The sequence below is a fragment of the Podarcis erhardii genome (assembly GCF_964252035.2).
Source record: "Podarcis erhardii genome assembly, chromosome: 6".
In the NCBI taxonomy this organism is placed as follows: Eukaryota; Metazoa; Chordata; class Lepidosauria; order Squamata; family Lacertidae; genus Podarcis; species Podarcis erhardii.
This window is the reverse complement of record NC_138510.1, coordinates 47451884-47477848: the sequence shown is the minus strand read 5'-3', so window position 1 is coordinate 47477848 and position 25965 is coordinate 47451884. Positions and strand designations below refer to the sequence as shown.

Genomic DNA, 25965 nt, shown 5'->3' with positions numbered 1-25965 from the left:
TGTGAGTGAAGTTAACTCTTTATTCAAAGAAACAAAACAGCTCAGCCCTAGTGGTCCCAGCAACCCATCCCAGTAGGTCTTGCCCCAGTGAGGCAGTTGTGAGGACCACTCTCTAAGGCTCCTCTCCCAATTCCTTCCCAAGCACCTTAAAGCTTTGTCGTCTTTTTTCTCATTGCGCTGCCCTCTTCCTTTCTCTGTGTGTTTTGGGAGACTGGAGGGGAGCAGGTTGCAGCAGGAGGGGGCGACTGGTTGGTCACTGAGAACAGGATGCTGGGCTAGATGAGTTTTTGGATGAGACAGGGCTCTTCTTATGCCATTCTGTTCTTATGGGCCAAAGAACTCACCTACGTTTGCTGGTAGACGCAAGTCGAGGGAGTCTAAGTTTCTCTCACTGTCCCCATTCCCATGTCAGGCTAATGGAAGCTTTCTTAGTGCATCAGAATGTGAAACTGGTGTTCTTTTTGTGGCGGGGATGGAAAGGAGAATCTAGATTCTGCAGCATAAAGAGGTACAGGGGCAGCATCCTTAGGAAGATGTTAGTTTTGCTGGCCAGGTTATAGGCAATTAGTGGGAGTTTAGGTGCATATAGGAAATCCCATTTGCAGCAATGTTTAGGTGTGTGGGTGAGCATGTGAATGGGAAGACACAACCACAAACGTTGGCAAGTCTCCAGTTCTAACAATGTACTGTGTGTGGCTTGAGTGATGCTTTTGACACAATTCCACATGACAGGCTCATAAGCAAACTAGGGAAATCTGAGCTAGGCGGAAATACTGTGATTTACGAAACTGGTTGGAAAGTTACAGCTGAAAAAATAGTTTTTAAAAGAATCCAAATACTGTTTTCATTTTACAGATGTTGAAATGGCGGCTCAAGATATGCAACAGCCTCTCAGCAAGGCTCCAGTCATTCCAGCTCATCAAACGAGTCTTCCTCCTCTTCCCCACGAGCTGAGTGTGTAATGGCCTTCATCCACCGCTGTTTCAGCTCCTCTGTCTCTGCCACCAATGTATAGACCTGCTTGGACTGTACCAGTTGGAAGATGTGACGGGTGTCGCTCTGGGGCATCTTTTTGACTTGGTAGCCCAGCAGGGGGATGGAAGTGTGAGCCTTGACGTCCTGGGAGGCAAGTGGGAAGAGAGGGGGGATGAGAGGCTCAAAAGGAAGCAATTCCAGATGTTCCAAACTGACTCCACAAAACCAACCCAGAGCTGTTTAACAAGGGGATTGTTGTCAACGTGAGCTGGTTTTGCAATGTTTAAGGACTAAAACTATTCATGGCATGCAGCTGCATGTATCTGCCCACTAATGTGGTTATTTATTGGTTATTACCAAAGGCAGCCTCTAGAGGCCGCTGTAATTTAAGCAGAGAAATAGCAGGGGAAGCGGTCGCTTAAGCCTTTCCTCTCTAGCCATTTTTGCACTCAAGGCTTCTCCCATCAGGAACTGCCAGAGGAAGAGCTGGGAGCCTCTGCTCCTGTTTATGGTGGGCCTGTGTACTGAGCACTCAGAACAGCCGCTTGGGATATCTTCGCAATTAAGCACCCTCAAGGGATGGAGAACCAGTGCGGTCACTCCAGGTGTCGTTGGACTCCCACTCCCATCAGATGCGGCCCGCATGGCCAATGGCCAGGGATGATGGGAGTTGTAGTTTGGCAACATCTGAAAGGCCAAAGGTTAGCCACGCCCATTGTGAACCATCTGAGCTTCCACACAAGAACAAATTCTCAATAAGCCCACACATACCTGGGGTGCAGCGTAAATGTACAGCACAAGAGGGTCATCTCGTGGGATCACAAACCAGCCACGCATGCTCCCCTTTCCGTTCTTATCCAGCAGCTGCAGGAAACTGCACATCAGGCTCTGCCCCGATATTTCTGCAGACTCTTTCTGCCAATTAAACAAAAACACCGCACCATTCCCTTAATGCTCTTTAGCCCAGGAGCTCTTTAGCCTACTGGCTCCTGTGTCTATAGAATGTGATCTACGGAATAGAACACAACAAACAGTTCAGGGACTCAGCTGCACAGCTGCAGATAAAACGTTTTAAAAGTGGTGTAAAGTGCAATATACAAATGTGACACGCTGTGACAGTGAGCTATGCAAAATTCAATGTGTTTTTCAAAACATTTTTTTTAGAAAAGCATTTTCACAGTGTTTTATATATGTGTGTAGATTCCACCCTGGTCCTGGCTGCACCGGTGGATAAAACAGGCAGGGAGAATGACTGTTTTCACTCCTTTCTGGGTCATAATGTAAGGGTGGTACAGTGATTAGAGTGTTGGATTCGGACCTGGGAGATGAGGGTTTGATTCCCCACTTGGCCATGAAGCTCACTGGGTGACCTTGGGCCAGGCACTACCTGTCAGGGCTGGAGTCAGGCGTAGGTCATCAACAAAGCAATAACTCACCCTGGACCAGTGAAGTAAACTCTTTATTCAAGGAAACAACCACAGCTCAGGCCTAGTGGTCTCAGCAACTCTTTCTAGGAGACCTTGCCCTGATGAAGCACTTGCAAGGACTGAAGGTCCCCACCTTCCCTGTGCCCACTAGGACTCCTCCTCTCCAGGGTCTTTCCCCCACAGTCTCAGGCTGCTTCTGCGCACAACCACCCTCTGCTTTGCCCATTTCGTTTCTCTGAGAATTCTAGGAGACAAGTGGGAAGGGGATCTGGTTGCAGCCTGTCTCTGCTCTGCCTCTTGGCCACCCTCCCTCCAGCCTATGCTTCAGCACCAGAGTGTGAGCTGCTCTCTGCCATGGCTTCTTCACATTCACTAAATCCTGTCACTTCTCCTGCTGCTGACACCTCCTCCTCCGAGTCTCCCTCTGACCACTAATCCCCTGTCTCTGAGCATTCTTCCTCTGGGGGTTCCCTGGAGGGGAGGCGTTCCTGACTGGTGCCTCCCACCACTCTTCTTCATCCAGCCAGTCCACAACACTCCCTCTCAGCCTAACCTCCCTCACAGGCTTGTTGTGGGGAATAAAGGAGGAGAGGGAGAACTACATAAGCCACACTGAGCTCCAGGGATTAAAAGATGGGCTATAAATGCAATAAATAAATAATACATAGAAAACCTTCAGTGCCTTGTGTCAACATAATAGGGGCTGGTGGTCTAGTCTATTGGTTTTTCAATCTTCAGTACCATGGACAGAGTCCCTCTCACTCCCTTGTCCCCTGTCTTTCAGCTCCACTTCACACCTTTTCTGTGGCAACCAGGTTCCATTGCTATTTCCGGCAGTAAATATGTAGGGCGCAATGAGCAGATGCTTGTAGGGAGCCATTATTTGCCAGGACACTCTAGTACTTCGTCTCATTCCGTTATGTGTAAGCATCTCCCCCTACTTACTTTACTTGCCTAATGTGAGGAACCTGAATGGACTGAAAGGAAGAAATCCAGCACAGGTGACCAAGCCATGGCTGAAGTGGAGGAAAGGCAGGAAATGGGGCAGGCAATTGACTGAGACAGAGAGGATGGAGACGTCTCAGCTCTGCTTCCTCCTCACCTCCAAGATGCCTTTATGCCTTGCCTGCCGCTCGTCGGGCAACAAATGCCCCGTCAGGAAGATGTAGCACTCCATGCAGACACGTTTGGGCCCGCTCTTGTCGTATTGCAATTCGGCCTTGTACTCGGAGCACCGGCCACACACCACCTGCCTCCAGGAGAGGAATCAAAGCGTTGCTGCAGGGTAGATTCACAGAGGAAACCCCCATTCTTCTTTAAACAAGACCTGAACCAAAGCTGAGCATAGAACTGGAAGAGTTCAGCATCTGTCCCCACCACCACTGGCACCCAGATGTGGCTGGACTAAGCATGGTCGCTCTTGGGATCAGTTCTCTGGACTGGCCCTAAACCAACTTGGAGTCCCAAGGCCCTTCCATGTGGCTGCCCTACCCAAAGGAACTCAGTGTACTCACATAGCCACAGGCCCGGCAGTGGTGCCTTCTGCGTGTGATCGCATTGAACGGGCCCTTGCAACGCATGCACATGGTCACCAGCTTGTCCCTGATCCACTGAGGAGCCCGCTTGCCCAGCTCATCAACCTGGCAATGCTGGGGGTAAAACAGACCATAAGAACATGAACATATACCCTGGTGGATATGATCAAAGGGCGATCTAGTCCAGCATCCTGTTCTCCCAGTGGCCAACTAGGTTCTATGGGAAGCCTGTAAGTCAATGTCAGCAGGGCTGGCAACAGCATAATGGCAGGGGTGGATCTGCTGTCTGAAGCAAAATACAACCTAATGCACGGGCCGCCCCTGCCACAAGCAGAACCTGAGTGCAACAGTGCTTTCAGCAACTTATGATTCCCAGCAACTTGTATTTAGGGGTATATCTCCTCCTACAGTGGATGGTTGGATAGTGTCTTCGAAGCTACCAGCATGAATTTGACCAAACTGCGGGGGGCAGTGGAGGACAGGGGTGCCTGGCGTGCTCTGGTCCATGGGGTCACGAAGAGTCGGACATGACTAAACGACTAAACAACAACACAGTGGAGGTGGAACAGAGCCATTGTGGCTAGTAGTCATTGATAGGACTTCTCCTCCAAGAATTTGTCTAATCCTCTTTTAAAGCAATCCAGATTGTGGGAGCGAATTCCACAATTAAGCTATGCACTGTGTGAAGGGGGGTGGAATCAAAGAACCACTGAGATGGACTCTCTGGCAATGAAAGCAATTATGGCTACAGCTCACAGGGTCCAGGACATAGACAAGTATGAAGCCTCTTCCATATTGCTTAGTACCATTGCCAGAGCCTTGTTAGGTACCTCTTTCCTACACATTCCACTCCTCTGTCTTGTCCTCCAATCATCACACACTTTCCATTTCTCTGTTGCAGATTTCAGAATGTTCACTCATGGCCTTCCTATTAGGCAGGCATGTACTGCTTTTAGCACTGGCTCAAAACTTTTTTATTCCAGCAAGCCTACCTAGGTATGTCATTTTTTACAAAAGTGTTTTAATATTACCCATTTTATCTTACACTTTTCATGTAACTTTTTTTATTTGTTTGTGCTTTATTTGTATTTGTATTTTTTTATATATAAAAAAGACTGCATAAAGCAAGCTGCTTAGAGGTCTTTTGTTCTATTAAGTGATCTATACATTTTGTGAAATAATTAAAATAATACAGGAAATGCTTTTAGAAGTGAGGTGGAGCCAGGAGGAGGAATAGAGGAGTGGAATGGACCGCCTCAGAGAGTAGTGGACTGTCCTTCACAGAAGTTTTTGGATAGCCATCTCCCAGGGATTCTTTAGCTGTGGGTTCCTGCATTGCACAGGGTTGGACACCTCTACAGTTCTATGATTCTATAATTCTGTGAGTGAGTACAGTCAGGAGGATTACAGTTAAATCTTGCATCTCAGCTTCCGGCCCTTGGATTGCCACCTTGAAGGTCCCACTGCTTTTCTCCTTCTTGTCAATGGCAGACTCAAAGGCCTGGAGAAGAAAAGCAGAAGTTGAAATAAAGCTCTGAGGCTCAAGCTACACATGAAAGTGGTTGAAGCCACATCTGCCCCACACACTTCTGAAATATGGGAATGGGGAGCTGGCAGTCAAGGGGTGCTAAACTCTCCCCCTCCTCCCTATGCCCATACCAAACGTTACATACGTTTTTCTTCCCAGCAAGTTCTTGTAATAATCATTTACGATTTCATTGACTTTGTTAAAAAGGACAAACACTTTGCCTTTCTCACGGGGCAGGACCTTGACACAGGGTAAAGGGTAGAAGCATGGGTTACCTTTATCCAATCATTCATCTCTTCCTGGGACCTGCGTAGAAAGAGAAGTCACCTGTTAGAGAACAGTTGTCCTCATGGTTCTGCGTGAGAATCAGAAAAGACAAAATTCTTATGTCAGTTACCTGGTTTGCAGTTCTAGAGTTCGTTGCTTCCCTGATACAAGGAAAGCATAAGGAAACTGCACATCATTCAGCTCCCGAACCTGCAGGTCCAGATAAGCAAAATAATTAGTACTGAAGTGGGTAAAATGTTGCTGCTGCTGTTTCTCTGATGGCTTCCGCTGCGGTCATATTCCATTTACATCCATACTAAATGAGTAGACCCACTGAGATCAATGGACTTCAGTGACTTGGGTCTGCACCTCTCAATTAAGTAAACTTGGGATTTCAGTCAGTCTACTCTGAGTAAGGCAAGTGTTGGATATTTTCACACACAAACAGTGAATTTTATTTTTTCATGTTTTGTTCCGTGAGCTGTCCTGGTAATTTTTGGAAGTTGAAGGGGTGGGCTACAAACTTGATTATGTAAATAATCAACAAATCAAAGGGAAGAGAGCAGCAAGCAAACACCTGAACCAATCCACATGCAAAAGTTTGGCAGGGAGGGGGAATGGGGACAACTCACCTGAGGCATGCAAATATTTTAAAGTCCCAATATAGTCAGATATATGCCATACCCTTCCTCAGGTAGCATTTATAAATATATGGGCCAGATTCAGCTAGCTGTTCCTGCAGGCAAAAGCCCACTCAAAGACTTCTGCTAGCACAAGGGGGCTTCCCTCCCTGCACACACAAACACCCCCAAATTGGCTGAGGGGGGTTTAGGAGAACACCCACAACAGGGTGCAGGGAGAATAGAAGGAATATTGTTCCTTTCAGCAAGCAGAAATGATTGCACTGAGACTGTGATCTCTTTAGCACCACATTGCATTCCTCCCCTTATCATTTTCCCCCCTACATATGCGTATTGGGGGGGTTTACTCTGCTTCCTGCTCTGCTTGTTATATTTTTGTTTTATGTTTCTCCAGATGTCGCCATCCTGTGGAAAAATATGGGGCAGGGCCACCCCATGAGTATAATTAAAGGGAATAACCTGCAATGAAATTCTCTGACCTTCATGCCCTCCACATCAATCCGGCTGTGCACCTGAAACGCTGCGCCCACTTGGATGACTTTTGGCACACAGTACAGCAGCAAGTTATTGAACTGAGAGAGACAAGAGGTGGGGGAGAATAAAGCCTTGGTGGGAGGGGGGCACATCAAGTCTGAACAAAGAAGGGCCAAAAGAAGAGAGCGAATGTCAAATGAACCAGTCAACACAATAATGGTTTGTCTCGGTTAATCTCTCCCTCTGAAGACTAAAGACTTCAGAATATGAACCACTGCAAACAAGAGAAGAAGGAATTGTTGCCACCAATGGGTCAGGAAAGAACCCAGTGCATGTATCACTTAGTGCTATGCCAGCCTTTACATGACCTCCAGATGTTCTGGGCACCAACTTCCATCAGCTAATGAGGTACTTGGCTACTGCAGGGGAGGGGCAATTTATTGCTGGCACACTTCTCATTCTCCCTGGTTGCTTGAAAATCAGAATACAATTATCATTTGGATTATGCACTTCAGAGGCAGGAGGGCAATAGCCCTGCTCTGCTATTGCCCCCCCCCCCAGCAGATGGTATTCATGAACATATCGCCTCTAAGCCTAGATGTTTCAAATAGCCACCATGACTACAGCTAGTGGCCACTAAGTAAACTATCCTCCATGAATTTGTCTCATTCCCTTTTCAGCTCATCTGAGCTAATGTCCACCACCACATCTTGAGGCAGCAAATTCCAAAAAATTATTTGGGTGAAGAAGTGCTTTCATGCCAATCAGTTTCATTGGCTGACTGTCTTCCTAGGTTCTAGCATAAGAAGAGAGGGAGAGAAACTTCCCAATCTATTTTCTCCACACTGCACATAATTTTCAGTGCAATCCAGTGCATGCTTACTCTCAGAAGCAAGTCTCATTGTATCCAGTGAGGTTTACTCCCATGTGGATATGCATAAGGCCACAGCCTTTGTAAGCCTCTGTCACACTCTCAGTCACCTTTGTCCAAATGAAAAAGTCTCAGGAGTTTTAAGCCTTTCTTTGTAGGGTATCAGATTCAAGGCTCTTATTATTTGCCCTTCCCTATACACTATACACGCGGGTGGCGCTGTGGTCTAAACTACTGAGCCTCTTGGGCTTGCCGATCAGAAGGTTGGCGGTTTGAATCCCCACGATGGGGTGAGCGCCCGTTGTTTGGTCCCAGCTCCTTCCCACCTAGCAGTTTGAAAGCACATAAGGTGCAAGTAGATAAAGAGGTACTGCTCCGGCAGGAAGGTAAACGGCGTTTCCGTGTGCTGCTCTGGTTTGCCAGAAGCAGCTTAGTCATGCTGGCCACATGACCCGGAAGCTGTCTGAGGACAAACGCCGGCTCCCTCGGCCAGTAAAGCGAGATGAGCACCGCAACCCCAGAGTGGTCTGCAACTGGACCTAACAGTCAGGGGTACCTTTACCTTTACCTTTATACACTGTAGACATACCTTGCATATCTTTCCAAACTCCTAAATATTTCTTTCTTTCTTTTATCCAAACAGCAGCACAACTTCTCTGAGTTGTGCAAAAGAACACAGATGTCCAACAGCGATGTATTCCTATCTTCCCTTCCCACCATCCCCCAACCTGATTAATCTCTTACCAAGAACAGGTATTTCTCTGTTGTGTTGTTGTGCCGGAATGAGATTTTCTGAATGGGTCCCTCTTTTATCAGCTCGTTGGAAGGGTCCACGATGTCGTCTTCAAGCCCCAGCCTGTGATACACCTCCCAAAGGTTCTGGAGTCGTTCCTGCAGGACCATCAGTATTAAGATGAACAAGACAGGGACCAAACAGCTCTGTTGCAAATGTCTCTGGCTGCAAGGAGTCACTCGCATGAGTTCAGTGCACTCACCATTTCTGCAATGGCAGCATTGGAGTGCTTGGCTGCAGTGAAAATCATTTCCAGGGCTTCTGCGAAAACACCAGAGAAACATTTAACTCTCAGGGCTCTCTCACACAACCCATTTGCACACCTGTATTCCTTGCTATGGCAGCACTGGAGGGGCGGTCTGTGAGCCTTGGAGTATTTCCCCTTGTGCCAACAGCCCCCATGATAAAATTGCATTGGTGCCATGGACTGGTATCTTAATATGTACTAAGAATAAATCTAAAGAAGGAAATATGAAGATGGAGCGATCCTGGGTAACCAATAGGTGTGATCAGGTTTTTGAATATTGAATTGAGTCAATTGCATAAATATCATCAGCCCCTTTTGATTAACTGGATGATTGTTCTCCTTGCTTACATATATAAAGGGAATGTAAAAGTAATTACATGTATATATGCATACGTACATTTAAATTTAATAAAAAAGATATAGGTGAACCAGGATCATATTTAGGAGGTGCAGGGAGTTTTCAAAACGATGACGTCAGTGACACATTGATGGACCTTCTATCTTTGTAGTTCTTAAAGCAACAGAAGTCCAGCCCTGAAGGGAATGCATGCAGTAAGCTCATTGCCCAATCTCCAACACTTTCCCAGGGTTCTTGCAGTTGCAGGGCACTGAGCAGGAGAAGGGAGGCACAAGCCTAGCAGGGGAATTGCAAATCAACCCTGGTATGAAAGCCTTAGAATCACTCAACTAGCAGGTACATGTGTGTCACTGCTAAAGGACAGTCTCCTCCAACAAAACAACTCCTCTGTCAACTTTCTTCTTTGCCCACATCACAGAATGGACCAAATGGAGCTCTTACTCTCTGCATCCTCCCTGTCCGGTGCCTCTGGAGGTAGCTTTCGTATGTAATCCTTCAGAAGGAGTTCATATCTAGGAATTCTCTGTACTGGCTCCAGCATATGATGCTGCAAGGTTAAGTTGGCTGAGATCTCCCGTCTCTGCTCAGGATAGTAACAATAGCAGAAAGAGAAAGCAGAAGGCATCATAGACATGAGTATATAAACATTAAACTACAGATACTTGGCTGGCCTCACCACTTCACAAACCAAGATGACCATCTACTGCAACCTTCACCGACACGGTGCTCTCCAAATGTTTTGTACTACACCTCCCCTCAGCCCCTGGGATGGCTGAGGCTGATGGGAGTTGTAAGCCAAACATCTGGAGGGCATCAGCTGGGTGAAGGCTTATCTATCATGTCTTGGTGGTGTAACAGATGGAAGAAATTTAATGCTTTGGTTCAAGTCTTTCTACAGCACAGAGATGGAATATTTGAGGTCCTCTGGAAGCAAGAAATTCCCAGCCACTGCAGCAGAAGTAGTCCAGTGTCTCAGGAAGAACGTGAGACATGGGACCAACACAATCTTTTGAGACCTGGGGTACAGGGCTCACCAAGAAGAACAGAAAGAACTACAGAGCCTATTATCCCAGCTGAGAGCAGCTGGCTAAAGATTGGTGTAGAAGACATTAGCCACCAGGCTAGGCAAAATGGGTGAAGAAAGGCTAGTCTGGATGGAGAAGGCAGTGTCCTTCCAGTATTTTCTCAAGGAGAAGAAAATGCCTAAGTTCCATGCTACATATATGCATGTACAGTGGTACCTTGGGTTACATACGCTTCAGGTTACATACGCTTCAGGTTACAGACTCCGCTAACCCAGAAATATTGCTTCAGGTTAAGAACTTTGCTTCAGGATGAGAACAGAAATTGTGCTCCGGTGGCACGGCAGCAGCAGGAGGCCCCATTAGCTAAAGTGGTGCTTCAGGTTAAGAACAGTTTCAAGTTAAGTACGGACCTCCGAAACGAATTAAGTACTTAACCCGAGGTACCACTGTACACAGTTATGGTGTGGATGGCCTCCCTGATAGAAGCTACCCTGAGTTTTTAAAAAGGTTACTGTGCAATAAGCTCTGAGACCCTTTCTACAAGACCAAGTTCAAGGTGTTACTTTTAGTATTAACAGCCTGAGACCAGTTTACATGGAAGATCATCTGACTCCATATATACTCTCTTGACTGCTCCAGTCTGCAGAACTGGCACTACTACAGGTATCACATAATACTCATTCTGCATTTGTAAGGAATTAATCTTTTAGAAGCCACACCTCCAAACTCCCTGCCTATTGACATCAGGTAAGTGCCTTCACTGTTCTTGTCAGAGCCTGCTAAAAACATTTTTCTTATATGTATATGCTTAATAAAAATTTAAAATAAAATAAAAATAAAAAATAAAAACATTTTTGTTCAGGGGAGCCTTCCCAGATATGTAGAATTTTGACATTCATTTTTATCAGGGCTTCTTTATGGCTTAGCATTGATTTTAATTATGTTTTGAAAGTTTCAAATTGTTTTTAAATTGAGAATGACGTTCTTTCATTATTTTTGTAAACCACTTCAGTGTGTTCCCCCACCCCAAACAAGCAGTATAAACATTTTATGAAATAATAGCAAAATAATTTTCACCTGAATGCTTGAGATGAGTTCCTGGAATGGCAAGGACTTTTCAGACCACGTGGTGATCAGCTCGACTGCCTTGTCAAAGTTCTTCACGTATTCGCTATACATCTTCAGGAAAGGGGCTACCTTCTGGATGATGTCTCCAATCCTGGGATTGGAATTCCTGCAGGCAGAAGCCAAGAGAACAGGTCTACTATGGGCATCTCTGGAAAGGCAGCCAAAACGGTCCAGGGAAGATGCTTTGGGAAATGCCTGCCTGCCTCTATCCCTGGTCTCGACTGCAATGCCCAAGTATCACTGGCACTGGTTTGTGACATTTGCAGGAGTCCCTGCTGGATGCTGCCCAGCTTCTACACAGTTTTAACAGTACATTACAGCACAAACAATCCTGGCCGTCTCTGTTTATTAACATCTTCAGTAAAAAAGAAAAAAGCTAGGAAGTGAAATGATTGTCCTCATACGTCCTCCCATCACAGGAAGACAAACAGATACATGCGAGAAGTACAGCTGATTTAGTTCTTATTTATCTAAGATATTTCCGCATTGCCCTTCATCATATAATTGCAAGTGTTTGTTCTACAAAGGCAAATGTTTGCCAAAGTGCCCTCTGCAGACAAAGGAAGTATGTAATACAAAGATATCTATTGTTTCACACCAAGATTAGTCCTTTGTCAGATGGCACAACCTATAATAGAGACATGGCTTTGTCATGGTGGGACAAAGAATCAAGGTTTTAACTCAAAATGACCCTTCCACAGACCTCTTGTACGGTATCTTTTCAGATTCTAGACTTCAAATAATACAACAGTTGGTTTCAGTTGCGTAAACCTTCACCCCACCCCTCTCACTTCCCTTTCCAGGAATGCAATGGGGAAAGGGGTATGGCTGCCATAACTCACCAGTTTTCCATACGTTTCTGCAGCTCTGGCAAGAAAAACTGAGCATGGAACTGGTAAATGGATGAGATGTTGGAGAATATCATTTTCACCACCTCTTCTGGGAATGTTCTTCCACTCCTGGCTTCCTTCAGCAGCTCTGAGAAAAACACCTGGAGCCCAGGGATGGACAAAGCTGTCAGTTTTGGGTTTTCTCAGTTGCTCGTTTTTCCAGCCTTAAGTTCACTCATCTACATTTCTGCATCAGCTTGTGATTTATTCATTTATTTTGCAAATTCACCAGCTTTTTCATGCACTTTTACTTTAACAAGAACAATTTTTCAAAGTGAACTTTCCCTTCATCTCTCCCTCTAGAGCAGAGGTTCCCAAACTTATTTGGTTTACCACCCCCATTTCAGGAAACAAAAACACCATTACCCAGCACGCCCCTGTCAAGTAAACTACAGGCAATCCTCATTTTGCACTGGGGTTACATTCTGGACCCCCTGCATGCATCAGCGTGTAAAGCAGTCTGCCTAGCCCCCATTCCACCCTTTCAGTGATGTTTTAGGGATACGTCCAGATTCGGTGACGACCGCTGTGTGCATGCGCAATCATGTGTCAATCAGAAGCACATAAATCTGTTGTCGCCTGTAACAAACCAACCTGATCCAGAAGATGAAGGCGGCTGACATAGGCCTGCTCTGTTTGCAGGAGCTCCAATGCTATTTTTTTCTCTTCTGGCTCCTGTGTGTATAAAAAGAAACTGTTTGATCATGGGGAGCATTAAGCATGAGCCCAGTGGAGTATATCCTGCTCTCCTGTCAGTGGGGGCACTGCAGATTAGTAGGGCTAGGTTCTCTAACTAAGGCTGTGTTTGTGTGTGTACACAATTATGCATATTCATAGGAACATATAAAGCTGCCTCATACAGGGTCCTGCCATTGGTCTATCTAGGTCAGTATTGTTTACAGTGACAGCCAGTGGCTCTCCAGGATGTGAGATAAGGGACATTTTCAGTCCGATCTGGAAATGCCAAGGACTGAAACTGGGACCTTCTGCATGTGCAGCAAGTCCTTTATCACTGAGTGATGGTCCTGTTTGTTTGTTTTATTTGTTCATCTTTAGGTTTTACTGAATTTTTTTCCTCATTTTTCATGAGATGAGTCAGGATTTCCTCTTTCTCTCTCTCTTTCTTTCTTTCTTTCTTTCTTTCTTTTTTTGGAAGCTATTTTTCTGTATCAGAAAACCTCTCATTACCGCTTTACTCGCGTCCCATACTATATCCAGCCCATACTATATCCAGTTTAAAATTTACAGCATGTACCACCTTTAAAGAGAATATAATGATAATGGTGTACCAATGGTACTTAACACCTGTTAAATTGGCAAAAATGTATAGGATGAGCTGTAAAGTATGCTGGAAATGTAAAGAGAAGGACGGAGATTTTTACCACATGTGGTGCACATGTGAGAAAATAAAACTATTCTGGGAATTGATTTATAACAAATTGAAAAAGATGTTCAAATATACTTTCCCAAAAAAGCCAGAAGCTTTTTTGCTAGGCTTGATGTGAGAGAAAATAGAAAAAGCAGACCAAAGGTTATTTATGTACACTACAACTGCTGCTAGAACTTTGTTAGCCCAAAAATGGAAAGTACAGGAATTACCAACAGTGGAGGAGTGGCAGATGAGAATGGTGGATTACACGGAACTAGCAAAACTGACCTGCAGGATCTGAAACCAGGAGGAAACAAAATTCCAAAGAGATTGGAGTAAATTTATGGATTATATAAATAATAACTGTAGAAACCTGAAGACTGAAATAAATCTTACGACGTGGACTGGATAAAACAAGAAACAGCGGAAAGGAGACTGAAATAAGAAAACCTGTTGAAGGGAGGGAGGGAAGTCAGTGCTTGGCAGAGTGTTGGGTAAGAAAATGGGTAGATGATTGTTGAATATTACTGTATTTTGTTTGTTTGAAATGAAAAACCAATAAAAAGCATTGAAAAAGAAAAACAGGTGCAGGAGGAGGGAAAGATAAGTCAGGCAGGTGTAGAGTCGAGGGTGTGTCCACCCCCAGGGGTGGAGGTGTCTTCGGCCTCCTCAATATCTGCTGGCAGGGGGCCGAGACCCCTCAATATTGAGAGGGCAGAGGAGGCCAGCATGGTTCAGTGGCTAGCTCCTCCTGAGCTTAAGAGAGGAATTGTGCCATGCTGGGCTCTGAGATCAGCCTTCTCCTGATGATGCGATATCATGCATGCACCGCATTCATGACGTCTCTCACACACGATGCACGACGCCCCCCTCCCCAATCTTGGGCACAATACGGCACCTCTGACTGCCACACCTCCTCCTCCTGCCCCCACCTCTCGTGCTCCACTCTCTCCTAGGACCAGAAGAGGACTGGAGCAGAAGGAGCAGAAAATGGTTGTGCGTAGACAAAGCCTGCACCTGCTTGGGGAGATGCATCAGCTTAGGTTGTGGGTGGGGCCTCTCCGTTGCTGCAACTGCCTCGTTGGGCGCACACCTAGGAACAGCGGAGAGGGGTTGGGCTGATAGACATGCCATTTCCTAAGTCTACTTTTGATAATAAAGAGATAATTCCTCACTCTAGACATTCCTTGCCTGACAGCGCCAGTTGCCCAGAACACTGGCCCTACTCTACGTGATCTGTAACAACAACAACAATAGTAATCTGGTAGTTAATGACCTGGTTTCCGCTGCTGCTGGAGTCTGTCCTGAGGCTTCCCTGGAAGTCTGCATCTTGTGGAATCCTCCAGTTGCCTGCACTGATCTTGCCACGGAAAGAGCTGAGACACTTGACTGTGAGCCCTCTGGGAGCCTCTCGTGGCTCCATCGCTGATTCTGCACGGCAGGGCATTTGGCTGTGCTGTACAGGGATTTGCTTAGCTTCGCTCATAGCTCTTCTGCTAGTCGCAGGTGGAAGCAGGTAGGACACCATGAGATTCGGTGCTCTCAAGCAGGGCCCAGACTGAGGAAGGATCTGCTCCTTGCTGGGACTCGGGCAAGCTCTAGCCACAGAAAAGACAAGCAGTTTTAGAATGACATTATTCAGCCCACTTCTGCAAAACACAGTGCACAGCCAAGCAGTCTGTATGGTGAGATCCAAAGCAAAAGCAAAACATTCAGAGGCAACATGGGGACCAAACCATCAATGTTTGCACCTCTCTGAGTTTTACAGTGCTGTTCTCCAGCCTTGTAATGGAAGCATCCAGTAAGGTGCAGGAAATGTTCATGTCACTGAACATAACATTCAAAATCACACTATAGCAGGAGAAATGTAAATATTAGGGGAAATACACTGTGTTAAAACGTGGGAGGCAAAATTGCCTTTCAAAAAGGAGAAATTAGCACTGAAATGCTGGTGAGTTCTCATGAGGACTTTTTCGTCAAAACGTGGGGAACTGAACTTTAGTTTGGAAAAATGAGAAACTGAAACAAACTAGGATTGACAGTTTTACCCACATCTAAATACAGGCAGCTGTATCGTGACTGCCTATTTCCTCCTTTCCACCTAACCAGTAGCTGGGGGTGGGTTAATTTACATCCAGAAAACAGAACTAAAATAAAAGATTAAGCAAAGAACAACAACAACCAGGAGATCAGATCTCTAGCCTCCCACATCCACATCATGATCTGTTTGGGCCCTGGGGAACAGGGACTTCTGAGACAGCAACAAAAGCTCTCCATCCTTAGTTACTCAACAGCATCAGCAATTGTAGCTGAATAACTAAGATTGCAAGTCACGCAATCAAAGATATTAATTGTATGAGTTTGAGTTGATTCATTGATTAATGCACTGATTGCAAACATTTTTAATGCTGTCTTTGGGGTGGTTTTTGGTGGGGTTTTTTGGATAATGCATGTATGTGTCACAGCAGGCATCAACTTAGAAGAGGCATACTATCGTACCTGAGAGAAAAAGAGAAATGCATGCTATCTGCAGAGTTTTTCTTTCTTAAATAATGGGTGAGATCTGCCTACCAGTGGAACAGGCTTCTTCTTGTGCAAACAGGCCATTCCTTTCCTCTCCTTCTCCTGCAGCTGACATGCACTCACAAAATTTGCTTCAGAGGGTTGGGGAATGCATCAGAACAGATTTTTAAGGCAGCAAGCTGCAGGCAGGAGGTCAGAAAGAGGACATCCCACAACATAAGCAGAAGTCCGCCCATGTGACATTGGATTTCATCATTTATTTTCAAAAATCTGCACCCAGTTAATCTAGGGCATCTTTTTTGGTACCTACAAAAATATTTAACAGTGCAACCCTACACCAGAAAGTAAGTCCTGTTGAATTCACTTTCACAGGTAAGTGGGTAATAGGACTGCAGCCTAAATCACTAATCAGTTGATAAACATTGCAACCCTGTAAATAACTCAATAGGCATGGATGCATAATGCATGCACAAAAGCTTTGCATCCATTGTATGAAGACCATCATGCCTACATATGTGAACAGTGTACCACTGGACACCAATACACTGGCCCATGAGAAGCTAAAAAAACCAAACAGTTTGCCTGACTTCTCTTTCATAGAACTGCTTGTTCCTCTTGTAGACCAAAACATCATATGAAAGCTATGTACCTGCACATTAAGGGTCATGATGTAGTGCTTAGAGCTGTGTTTCTCAAACTTGGGTCTCCCGCTGTTGTTGGACTACAACTCCCATCACCCCGACCAATGGTCCTACTGGCTAGGGATGTTGGGAGTTGTAGTCCAGCAACAGCTGGAAACCCAAGCTTTGGAAACACCAGGAATGCCGGACAAGGACTTGAGAGCCCAGGGTTCAAACCTCCACACAGCCATGAAGCTCACTGGGTGACTTTGGGCCAGTCACTGCCTCTCCGCCTAACCTACCTTACAGGGTTGTTGTGTGGAGTAAATGGAGAGGGACGGAACCACGCATGCCACCCGAAGCTGCTTGGAGAAAAAGTTGGGCTATAAATCAAATAAATAAACAATCCCGAGAACTGTAATTTACCCCTCACAGAGCTATTTGCCAAGGCCCTTAAAAACTACAACAAATATCAAATAAATGAAATGTTTAAAAAGGATGTGAAAGAAAAAGGGTACAAAGAAAAAGATTCAAAATTTCAAACAGAAATTGTCAATAATGATTGTAAGATAATTTCCAAAATGTATAAAATTTTGTTGGAATGGCATACAATGGATGAGGAAGTAAAAGTGGTTATGATTCAATGGGCCAAAGATTTAGGATATAACATAGAAATGGATGACTGGCAAAGAATATGGAATGAAAACTTGAAGCTTACAGCATGTATCACATTAAAAGAAAATGTTATGAAGATGGTATATAGGTGGTATATGACACCAGTAAAATTAGCAAAAATGTACAAAACTTGTAATAAATGTTGGAAATGTAAGGAGAAAGAAGGTACATTCATGCATATGTGGTGGGATTGTAAGAAAGTAAGGGGGTTTTGGGAGATGATATATAATGAACTAAAGAAAATGCTAAAATATAGCTTTGTTAAGAAACCAGAAACCTTCCTGCTGGGAATAACAAGAATGGACATAAATAGGAGAGACTGTAAACTTTTTCAGTATGCAATAAGAGCAGCAAGAACATTGTTGGCCCAAAAATGGAAACAAGAAGAAATACCGACTCTGGATGAATGGAGAACAAAATTAACAGACTATGCAGAACTGGACAAATTAACTGGGAAAATTAGATTCCAAAAGGATCACAGGTTTTTTGAGGACTGGGGAAAATTTACAGAGTATTTGAAAACTGTATGTGAGGAATGTACAACGCTAGTGTGCTTTAAAGAAGCTTTGTGAAAATATAAGGAATATTGTAAGAAGGCAAATAAGGACAGAAATATAGTATTTAATGGCAATATTAAAATTAAGGAATGTGAAGATAGGATTTTAACTACGAATGATTGTCAGAAAAGTTGAGGGAGGTCCAATAAGCTAAAATATGTGATGTGTAAATTGATATGATTGGAGTTCTTTATGGAAAAATTTTAATAAAAATTTATATATATAAAAAATAAAAACTACAATTCCCAGGATTCTTGCAATGGGGAGGGGATGTGCTTTAAAATGTATGATACACAAGGGCTGAGGAAGTCTTTTTCACATTTACATTGAGAGTAGCTACTGAAGGCTACATCCTCTTTTCTGTTCCACAATCAGCTGTCATAACTATCCTTAAGCTTCCTCATGTATCCAAAAGTCAGCTTTTATTTCCTCTTCCAAAGCAAAGTTTTGCCTTTCCAAAACAAGCCACAGCTCAAGATTGAAACCAGAGGCAGCAATCTTGCTAAAGGGACAACACCCTCTGGGCTGACATAGGGAATGGGCAAGTTAAGGGAAGGGGCTGGTAGAGTGTTTGCATGTTCCCCACCCAGAGACACATGTCGTGGGGCCAGAGAAGAAGACAGATTCTGCCGCTGCCCTCACCCTCCTGCCGTCACACATTCAGCAGAAAGCCTGAGCCTTTGCAGGGCTATGGCTTTGTTGCACGGTGGGAACTCTGCACCATTAGGGTGGCAGCTTGCCTGAAGGGCCTACGTGCCTTTACAGCTGTCATTGCACAGAGGCGCTTTTCGGAATTTCTCCCCTGAACGCGGGAGGTCAGGGAGTGAGGCCAATGGGCAAAAGCCACCCTTCCCTCTGCACATCCCATAGAAGTGTGGAGAAGATCTGAAAAGGGCGATAGTTGCCAGGAGATGACAACAGTGCTAAAAGCAGATACACTGCGGGTGTAATATATTATGGCGATTTAATTTCAGGGTGTATACTCAAGAATATGGATCCAAGAGATTTTAGAGGCACTTCTCAAGGCAAGATGCCTGGCAACCTAGAGTGGTTGCTGACGGAGAAGTATGTGTGCTTGAATATAAAAGAAGCATAGGTACATATTAAATAACTGAGGGAATAAGCTCCTCTTTTACTGTCTATGGAAATATGGGCTTCTTTAAGGTGTAAGCTTCCTTCAGTTTCCCCTTGATAGCTCAGTTGATGGAGCATGAGGTACTTAATCTGAGGGTCACATTGGGCAAAAGATTCCTACATTGCAAGGGGTTGGACTAGATCACTCCTGAGGTCCCTTCTAACACTCCAATTCTGTGATTCATTGTGACTGAATGAAGTTTGTGCTTGGGAGGTTTTTTACACTTTGAAGAAAATATCACAGTAATATCACACACATACGGTACATTAAAAAAGGTAGTCCTCTTCCCACTGGCATATTCCAGTTTGCTTAGGACCTATAAATACACCACAGGAATTGTTAAGTTGTGAGTGAACATATCAGACGACACAGCGATTCTTCAACAGCTCTTTTTTATTCACAGGCCAGAACAACACTGAACTGAAGGGTTCAGCCAGCCTGCTTATATAGAGCTCCACTACAACACAACAGTAACCACTTTCTGTAACTATCCAATCACTGAACATCACTTTCAATTCCTTATTTGCATATGTGGACCTGAGTGAAAACTATCTACAGTATCCCCCTGCTGGCCCAGGGTAAGAACTTCAGTACATTACAGGAATCTTCCCTCTCTCCACCGCCATCAGCACCTTGTCTCAGAGAAACTTCTCCTGTTGTTCAGCTTACCTTGGAAGAAAGAAGCTCCCAGGCAAATGCAGCTCTGGAGCATTTGACGATTTCGTGTTGGGAGTTTCAAGGGTTCTACTTTACAAATTCCACCAGGTCAAGCGCTTAGAAAATGAAGGTGACAGTCAAACTGTAGGGTGGGACTGGTATAATGAAGCCAAAGAACTGGAAGCAAGAGAGGCAGTGGGTAGGTCACGTCCAAGAAAGCAGAGAAGCCTGCTGGAAGCATCAAAGCCATTTCTATCCCTGAAGCTTTCCATGCAATCAAGACCATCCACAAATAATTCTGCTTCTGTTCCAGCTTTTGACTGCTCCTTTGTGAGACACAGATTGAGAGGGAGAATATAGTCTCCTCGCTCTGCATATACAGTGGTACCTCGGGTTACATACGCTTCAGGTTACATACACTTCAGGTTACAGACTCCACTAGCCCAGAAATAGTGCTTCAGGTTAAGAACTTTGCTTCAGGATAAGAACAGAAATCTTATCCTGGCGCGGCAGCAGCAGGAAGCCCCATTAGCTAAAGTGGTGCTTCAGGTTAAGAACAGTTTCAGGTTAAGAACGGACCTCCAGAACGAATTAAGTACTTAACCCGAGGTACCACTGTACGAAGAAACAGGAACAGCAGCTTCAAAGTGTGCTAAGGAAGCACAGTAAGAAACACAGTGAAGCATAATTTCCCGTTTCATCTGACACATGAGGAGAGGGAGACACGGAAGGGAAGGAAGCATTGCACTGAGATCAGGCAACAAAACAGTGGCAGGAGAGCAGGGCTGCCCTTTTGCCAAGTCAGGCCATTGGTCCATTTAGCTCAGTGTTGCTGACACTGACTGGAAGCCGCTCTCCAGGGTTTCAGGCAGGAGTTCTTCCCAGCCCTACCTGAAGATGCCAAGGACCGAACCTGGAATCTCTGCAAGCAAAGCATATGCCATACCACTGAGCTTCCCCAGGCCTTCCCACTTCCTACAACTGTAAGCTATGTGAAGATGGAAAGGAGGCTCAGCGAAGTCAGGGTGTGACTCCCATCAACTCTCAGGACTATTTCACAAGGGGCATTCACATAGGCTTTTGTTTTGTAGTCCTTTGCATGGTGTGTGTGTTTTCTCATATCTGCATGATGAAATCATGCCAGTTTGCAATGTAACTCTAATGCAGAGGTATAATAGAAAAGAAGGATGCCAACTTAAAAAAGAAAGTGCAAAGCCACATCTGGACTTAGGATGCCGCAAAAAGACAACCAGATGGCAGTCTTCATAAAATCCAAATCCATTAAAATATAAATCAGGCTGATATCTTTTCATCTGACAAATAGCGCAGAGTCCAGCCACCGGATTTATCAGCAGAAGGAATGCAGCATTTCAGGGGTTTACGTGGAAATCACTTCCTTCTCTGAGCCACTGCAGAGTGCCAGGGCTCTTGAGAGCAATGGGGTCAAATCCCCCTGCAGTTTTCTGTTGGTTCTTAATTTGTTTTGGTTTTACTAGAAAATGCCCCTTCTTCATTTTGTACAAACCTGTGCTCCGATTTCCCTATTTAGCACTGAAATATCATGTTAGCAACGGATGAATGTATAGCGGAACTGTCAGAGTGCAGAAAAATTTGGCACATGGGGGGGGGGTTCTTTTTTTGGATCATGCTACCCCACTGGATGCCCAGCAAACAGCTGCGGCCAAAAATGTGCACCCATTTAATCAGTAGATCGGAGTTATCTACAGGGAGACATGCAATAGTTACTGTATAATGTGTTCTGCATGCAGCTGCCTTTGAAGGGCCTCTGGAAACTTCAGATTGGTGCAGAATGCAGGAGGCAAAGGTGCTCCCAGAAACACTGGTGTGTGGACATATTGCTCCCCTTTCGGAATAGCTGTGCTGGTTGCCAATACATGTCCAGGTTAAATCTGAAGTGCTGCTTGTCACGTCTGAAACCCTCCATGGCTTGAGCCCAGGGTACCTTCACCCACAACATCCTGCACAGACAAACTCATAGAATTCCATTTAGGTGAATGTCTGAGCTGGCAAAGAAGACAGGGAGCACTGAGGTTTCCTGGCAGAGGAAATGGCTTTGCTCACTCTGTGGCCAGCACTGAAGCAGATTGGACTCCGCAGCTTACAGTAAGCTTGTTTTACTTATGAGAAAATAAAGAGTAACACCCACCCACATTGATTTCTGCTTCTTACAGGCAAAGTTTCCACACTTCAGCAATATGTCAGAATTATGCATGGATTGCAACACTATCTAGAATGGTTTAAATGACCTTTTAAAACAGGGATGGGGAACCTGTTGCCCTCCAGATATTGTTGGATTCAGTCATCCCCAGCCAGCATGCCCAATGGTCAGAGACGATGGGTGAGGGGGAAACATAAGAATAGAATAAGAGACTGTTGGATCAGGCCAATAGCCCACCTAGTTCAGCATCCTGATCTCACAAATGTAGCCAAACAGGCTAGCCACCCCATTATTTATTTATTATTATTAATTAGGAATATTTTTTAAACAGCTAAGCATCACAACAACGGCGTAGTAGTAGTATACAACAATGAAAATGAAACAGCTAAAACAGATTTTAAAAATAAGAAGAAGAAAAAGATGCTGCTCCACCAGTAAACGGATCCTGCTGGGACAGCCTGTTAAAACTAAAAAGTATTTAGCATCTGACACAATACTGCTTTTTACCCTGAAGTCCACAAAGTCTAAATTTTCTTCTTAGCCCTAGATGATTGTCTCTGTGGGACACGGCAAAGGCAAAGCTGCTTGTATGACTGCAAATTCCTCATTACACTTCCCAGTATGGTGTGTGGCTGTAGACCACATTCCCAGGTGACAATTTGGATTGGCACTGATGTCTCTGGGAGTGACTCTGAATGAGATTTGCAGTGTCCATGACTCAGGTACATTCTCTGCCAGAGGCAGGAATCAGAGGAATTTAGCAATTTGGTTGCCAAAGGATTATCAGAATTAAATAAACAGCAAAATCATAGGGGTTTTTTTTACCATGCTACTTGAAACAGTCCTTACACAATTTCTGCTCTTTAAAAAACTGATCTCTCTTATAACATCTCCAGGGGTGCGGGGAAGTGAGAGAAGAATTATTGTACCTGAGTTTCTCAAACGCATCCACAAGGTTAACCACAGAGGTGGCTGTATAGCTCTGCTCCTCCATCGTACTGAGACCTGTCAGTCTGAAACTTGACTTGCTGTTCTGAAGTAATGGTCAAAGCAGAACCCACACCGAGGATGCACTGTGATTTTTTCACAGCTCAGTCTTTCTGTTGCTTGAGGTATTTCTGAATAATTTCTTTTGAACCACTGGACAGAATATTCAAATTACTTAACAGTTTGCAAGCAAACTGGTGCCTTCAGTGGTATGTAGGGGGGAAACCCTTCTGGTTTACCATAAATATAAAAAAAATATGAGGAAGTACTGAAAAGCAGAACACTGGCAGAAATGAGCAAGATTTACAAGGGTATGCAAGGAATGTAAGCTTCTTATTAAGTATATGATTTTATTTTTTAAGGAAATGTATCGGAAGTGGTCTTTTCATTTAATTCTGGCTCTGCCTTGACTCTTGTTTCGGTCATGCACTGTATCTAATATTTTCTGCTGCAATACAACTTCAACTTGCAATTCCCACCTCTCACCATCAGCAATGCAAGAAAGAAAGAAATTACCATTATTTGTGACAGAATAACTAATTACATATGTGGAATGTAAGATTTTCAGGATTTTGCTGCATATCTCTTGTAGTCCAAAACATTTGAGGAAGGCTGCTCTAGTCTAGAAAGTATTTTCACAGAACGCCAGGGGGCTCCATACAGCTACTGCAGCATGTGCAATATTAGGCAATTCCCAGCTATAGACAATAAATCTATAAATTGGCAATTCAATTGCCTACTCTACAGACAGAACTTCCTGGTTACGTCTGACACCACTGGGAGAGGAATTCTCAGAGGACTAAAAGTAGCAACTGCTCAGAGGAGACAACTGGAAAATTCAGGACTATTATAGTTTTACCTAACACACTAGAGAAGACAGGTTTTCATACTCCTTCTCACTCAGATCTTCCTATGTGAGGAAAACTTGAGGTTTTTATTTTTTATTTTAATCTAAAAAAGTGCTCTGCCAATGTTTTTTGCACCAGGACAGGAAGGGAGAAGTAAACTGTTAAATATTATTTCCCCTATATTGCGGCTAAAAGAAGGCATGCTGAGGTAGACAATAGTTTACAACAATCCTGCAATGTAGACCAGTATCACATCCATTTCTGCAGACTGAAGCAGAGTGGTAACTCTTGCATATCCAGTTAGCAATCAGTAGGAATGAGAAGGAGTTAGGTGGCAAGTGATCTCCAAGTTCCCTGCAATTTAGCCCCACACATTCTCCCCATATTGCAGGTTGCCATAAACCACTGTTTATTATCATGGGCGCGGCCAGGATGTTTGTTAGGGAGAAGGCTTTCGTTGGGAGGGGGACAGAACCTCAAATTTGTATTGATTTATATTGATTAGGGGAGGGGGAAAGCTGCCCCCACCCATGTTTATTATGATCTCCAAATGAGGGTGAGATGTATAGATACTGGCTTAACAGCAATTCCATTAAAAAGATTTTAAGAAACTGTCCTGTTTTCAGGCTTTACTGATGAAATAAATACAGCTGCTAGTACAAATTTGTGGTACAAGCACACTTGGAAGACTGTAAATTTCTGGTCAGCGCACCTTACGAGGGACACTGAGGAGCTTGAAAAGGTTCAGAAGAGTAGTATGCTTCTGAATATCAATTGCTGGAAACTGGAGGAAGGAAGAGCGCTCAGATCCCACTTACAGGCCTCCCACGTGCATCTGGTTGGCCACAGTGAAAACAGGATACTGCCCTAGATGGGCCATTCGCCTGATCCAGCAGGGCTCTTCTTTGGTAGGGCTGTGTTGTTGACACATGAGCATAGCAAATCTGCGCCCCACAACACCACACCACCCCGGCCACTGTGTCTGCACGGTCCTGACTCCACCACCACCCTGTCCCAACCCCACCACAATCCAGATGAGCTTCTGCAATGTTGATGTTAGGAGGGTGGCTCTGCCGCCCCAGGTGGGCTGCTACTGAGAAGCAGTAGGTCTCTCTCACTTGGTACAGCGTGAGACTCTTAATCTCAGTATTGTGGGTTTGAGCCCCATGTTGGGCAAAAGATTCCAGAATTGCAAAGGGTTGGACGAGATGACCTTCATGGTCCCTTCCAATTCTAGGATTCTATGAATGCCAGTTGGTAGGAATCACAAGTGCAGAGGGTTGTGTGCTCAGGGGGTCTTATCTGTGGGCTTCTCATCGCCATCTGGTTGGTTTGTTGTGAGGAGAAGATGCTAGATGAGATTGGACAGCTCTTCTTCGGATTCCGGTGCAAGAATTCACACACACCAAAAGCTGTCAAGAGGCAGAGACGGCCAGTGGAGCAGTTGCACAGGGGCTCACCATGCAAGATGGACGGACTCGGACTCACCACGCAAGCTTTGCGTGTCTGCAGCTGCAATCCTAATGCCCACTTGCACGAACTCAGCATGACTTACAACCTGAGTAGAAATGCGGAGGATTCTACTGTCGACCAACCGAAACCATCCCACGACTGTGTTAAAACAAAGACAGACATGGGGTGCGTGCGTGGCTATGCTCTCCTTCACCAAAAACGGTCTCTTCCAACCACCCAGTCGAATGCAAGACGGCGCTTCGGCTCTTTCCACACAGATCCGCCGAGATTTTTACCTCTCGAGGAGCGTAAAATGGAGATTGTCAAACCAAAAGGCTGGGCGTCAACTCTTTGCTATCTCTATGTTGTCTATCGCCCTAAACAGCTTTAAATGGTTCCGCCCCCTTAATAAGCTGGGGGCTCCTGTCGCCCAAGGGCGCCCGGGGACTTGTTTCCACTAGGTATTTGCCAGAAGGAAACATGCCTGAGAAGGAACCGGGCGCTTCCAACGACAGCCTTCAACTCTCCCCTCTGCATAACAATGGTATCGTCCAATGGTTACAGAGATAGGGGAATGTAGACTTCGAATGGTTCCATGGCTCCGCCTTGGGGTGCACTTCGAGCGCCATATCCCTCCCCGCTTTGGGTTGAAATGACGGCTCGAGCAGAAAACAAACACGGAATCCGGGATCCGTGCCTGGGCAAACACGGCCAGCAGTGGCCTCAGAGGCGGATCTTCTGCGTTTTCTAATGCAGACCGGGGGTCGCAGAAAGGCCACTCCAACTGCAGACTGCAGTACTGGC

At 44.9% G+C, this 25965-nt stretch overlaps 1 protein-coding gene across 3 annotated transcripts; it reads right to left on the bottom strand.

Moving 5' to 3' along the window:
- FGD2 (FYVE, RhoGEF and PH domain containing 2) lies at positions 1–25921 on the bottom strand. Of its 3 annotated transcripts, XM_081866612.1 has the most exons (17): positions 25198–25921; positions 22804–23342; positions 14805–15126; positions 12754–12834; positions 12112–12260; positions 11219–11375; positions 9558–9696; positions 8714–8772; positions 8463–8609; positions 6853–6945; positions 5863–5942; positions 5741–5771; positions 5346–5438; positions 3917–4051; positions 3505–3651; positions 1747–1890; positions 1–1119 (listed from the first exon to the last, which is right to left on the bottom strand). In XM_081866612.1, exons 2-17 carry the CDS (start codon positions 22866–22868, stop codon positions 907–909), a joined length of 2055 nt encoding a protein of 684 aa, XP_081722738.1. In that variant the 5' UTR covers positions 22869–23342; positions 25198–25921; the 3' UTR covers positions 1–906. The 3 variants fall into 3 exon arrangements, with proteins under 3 accessions (XP_081722738.1, XP_081722737.1, XP_081722739.1); XM_081866611.1 differs by lacking the exon at positions 25198–25921 and having other exon boundaries at positions 22804–23499; XM_081866613.1 differs by lacking the exons at positions 22804–23342; positions 25198–25921 and adding an exon at positions 16028–16202.
- Positions 25922–25965: the final 44 nt, after the last annotated feature.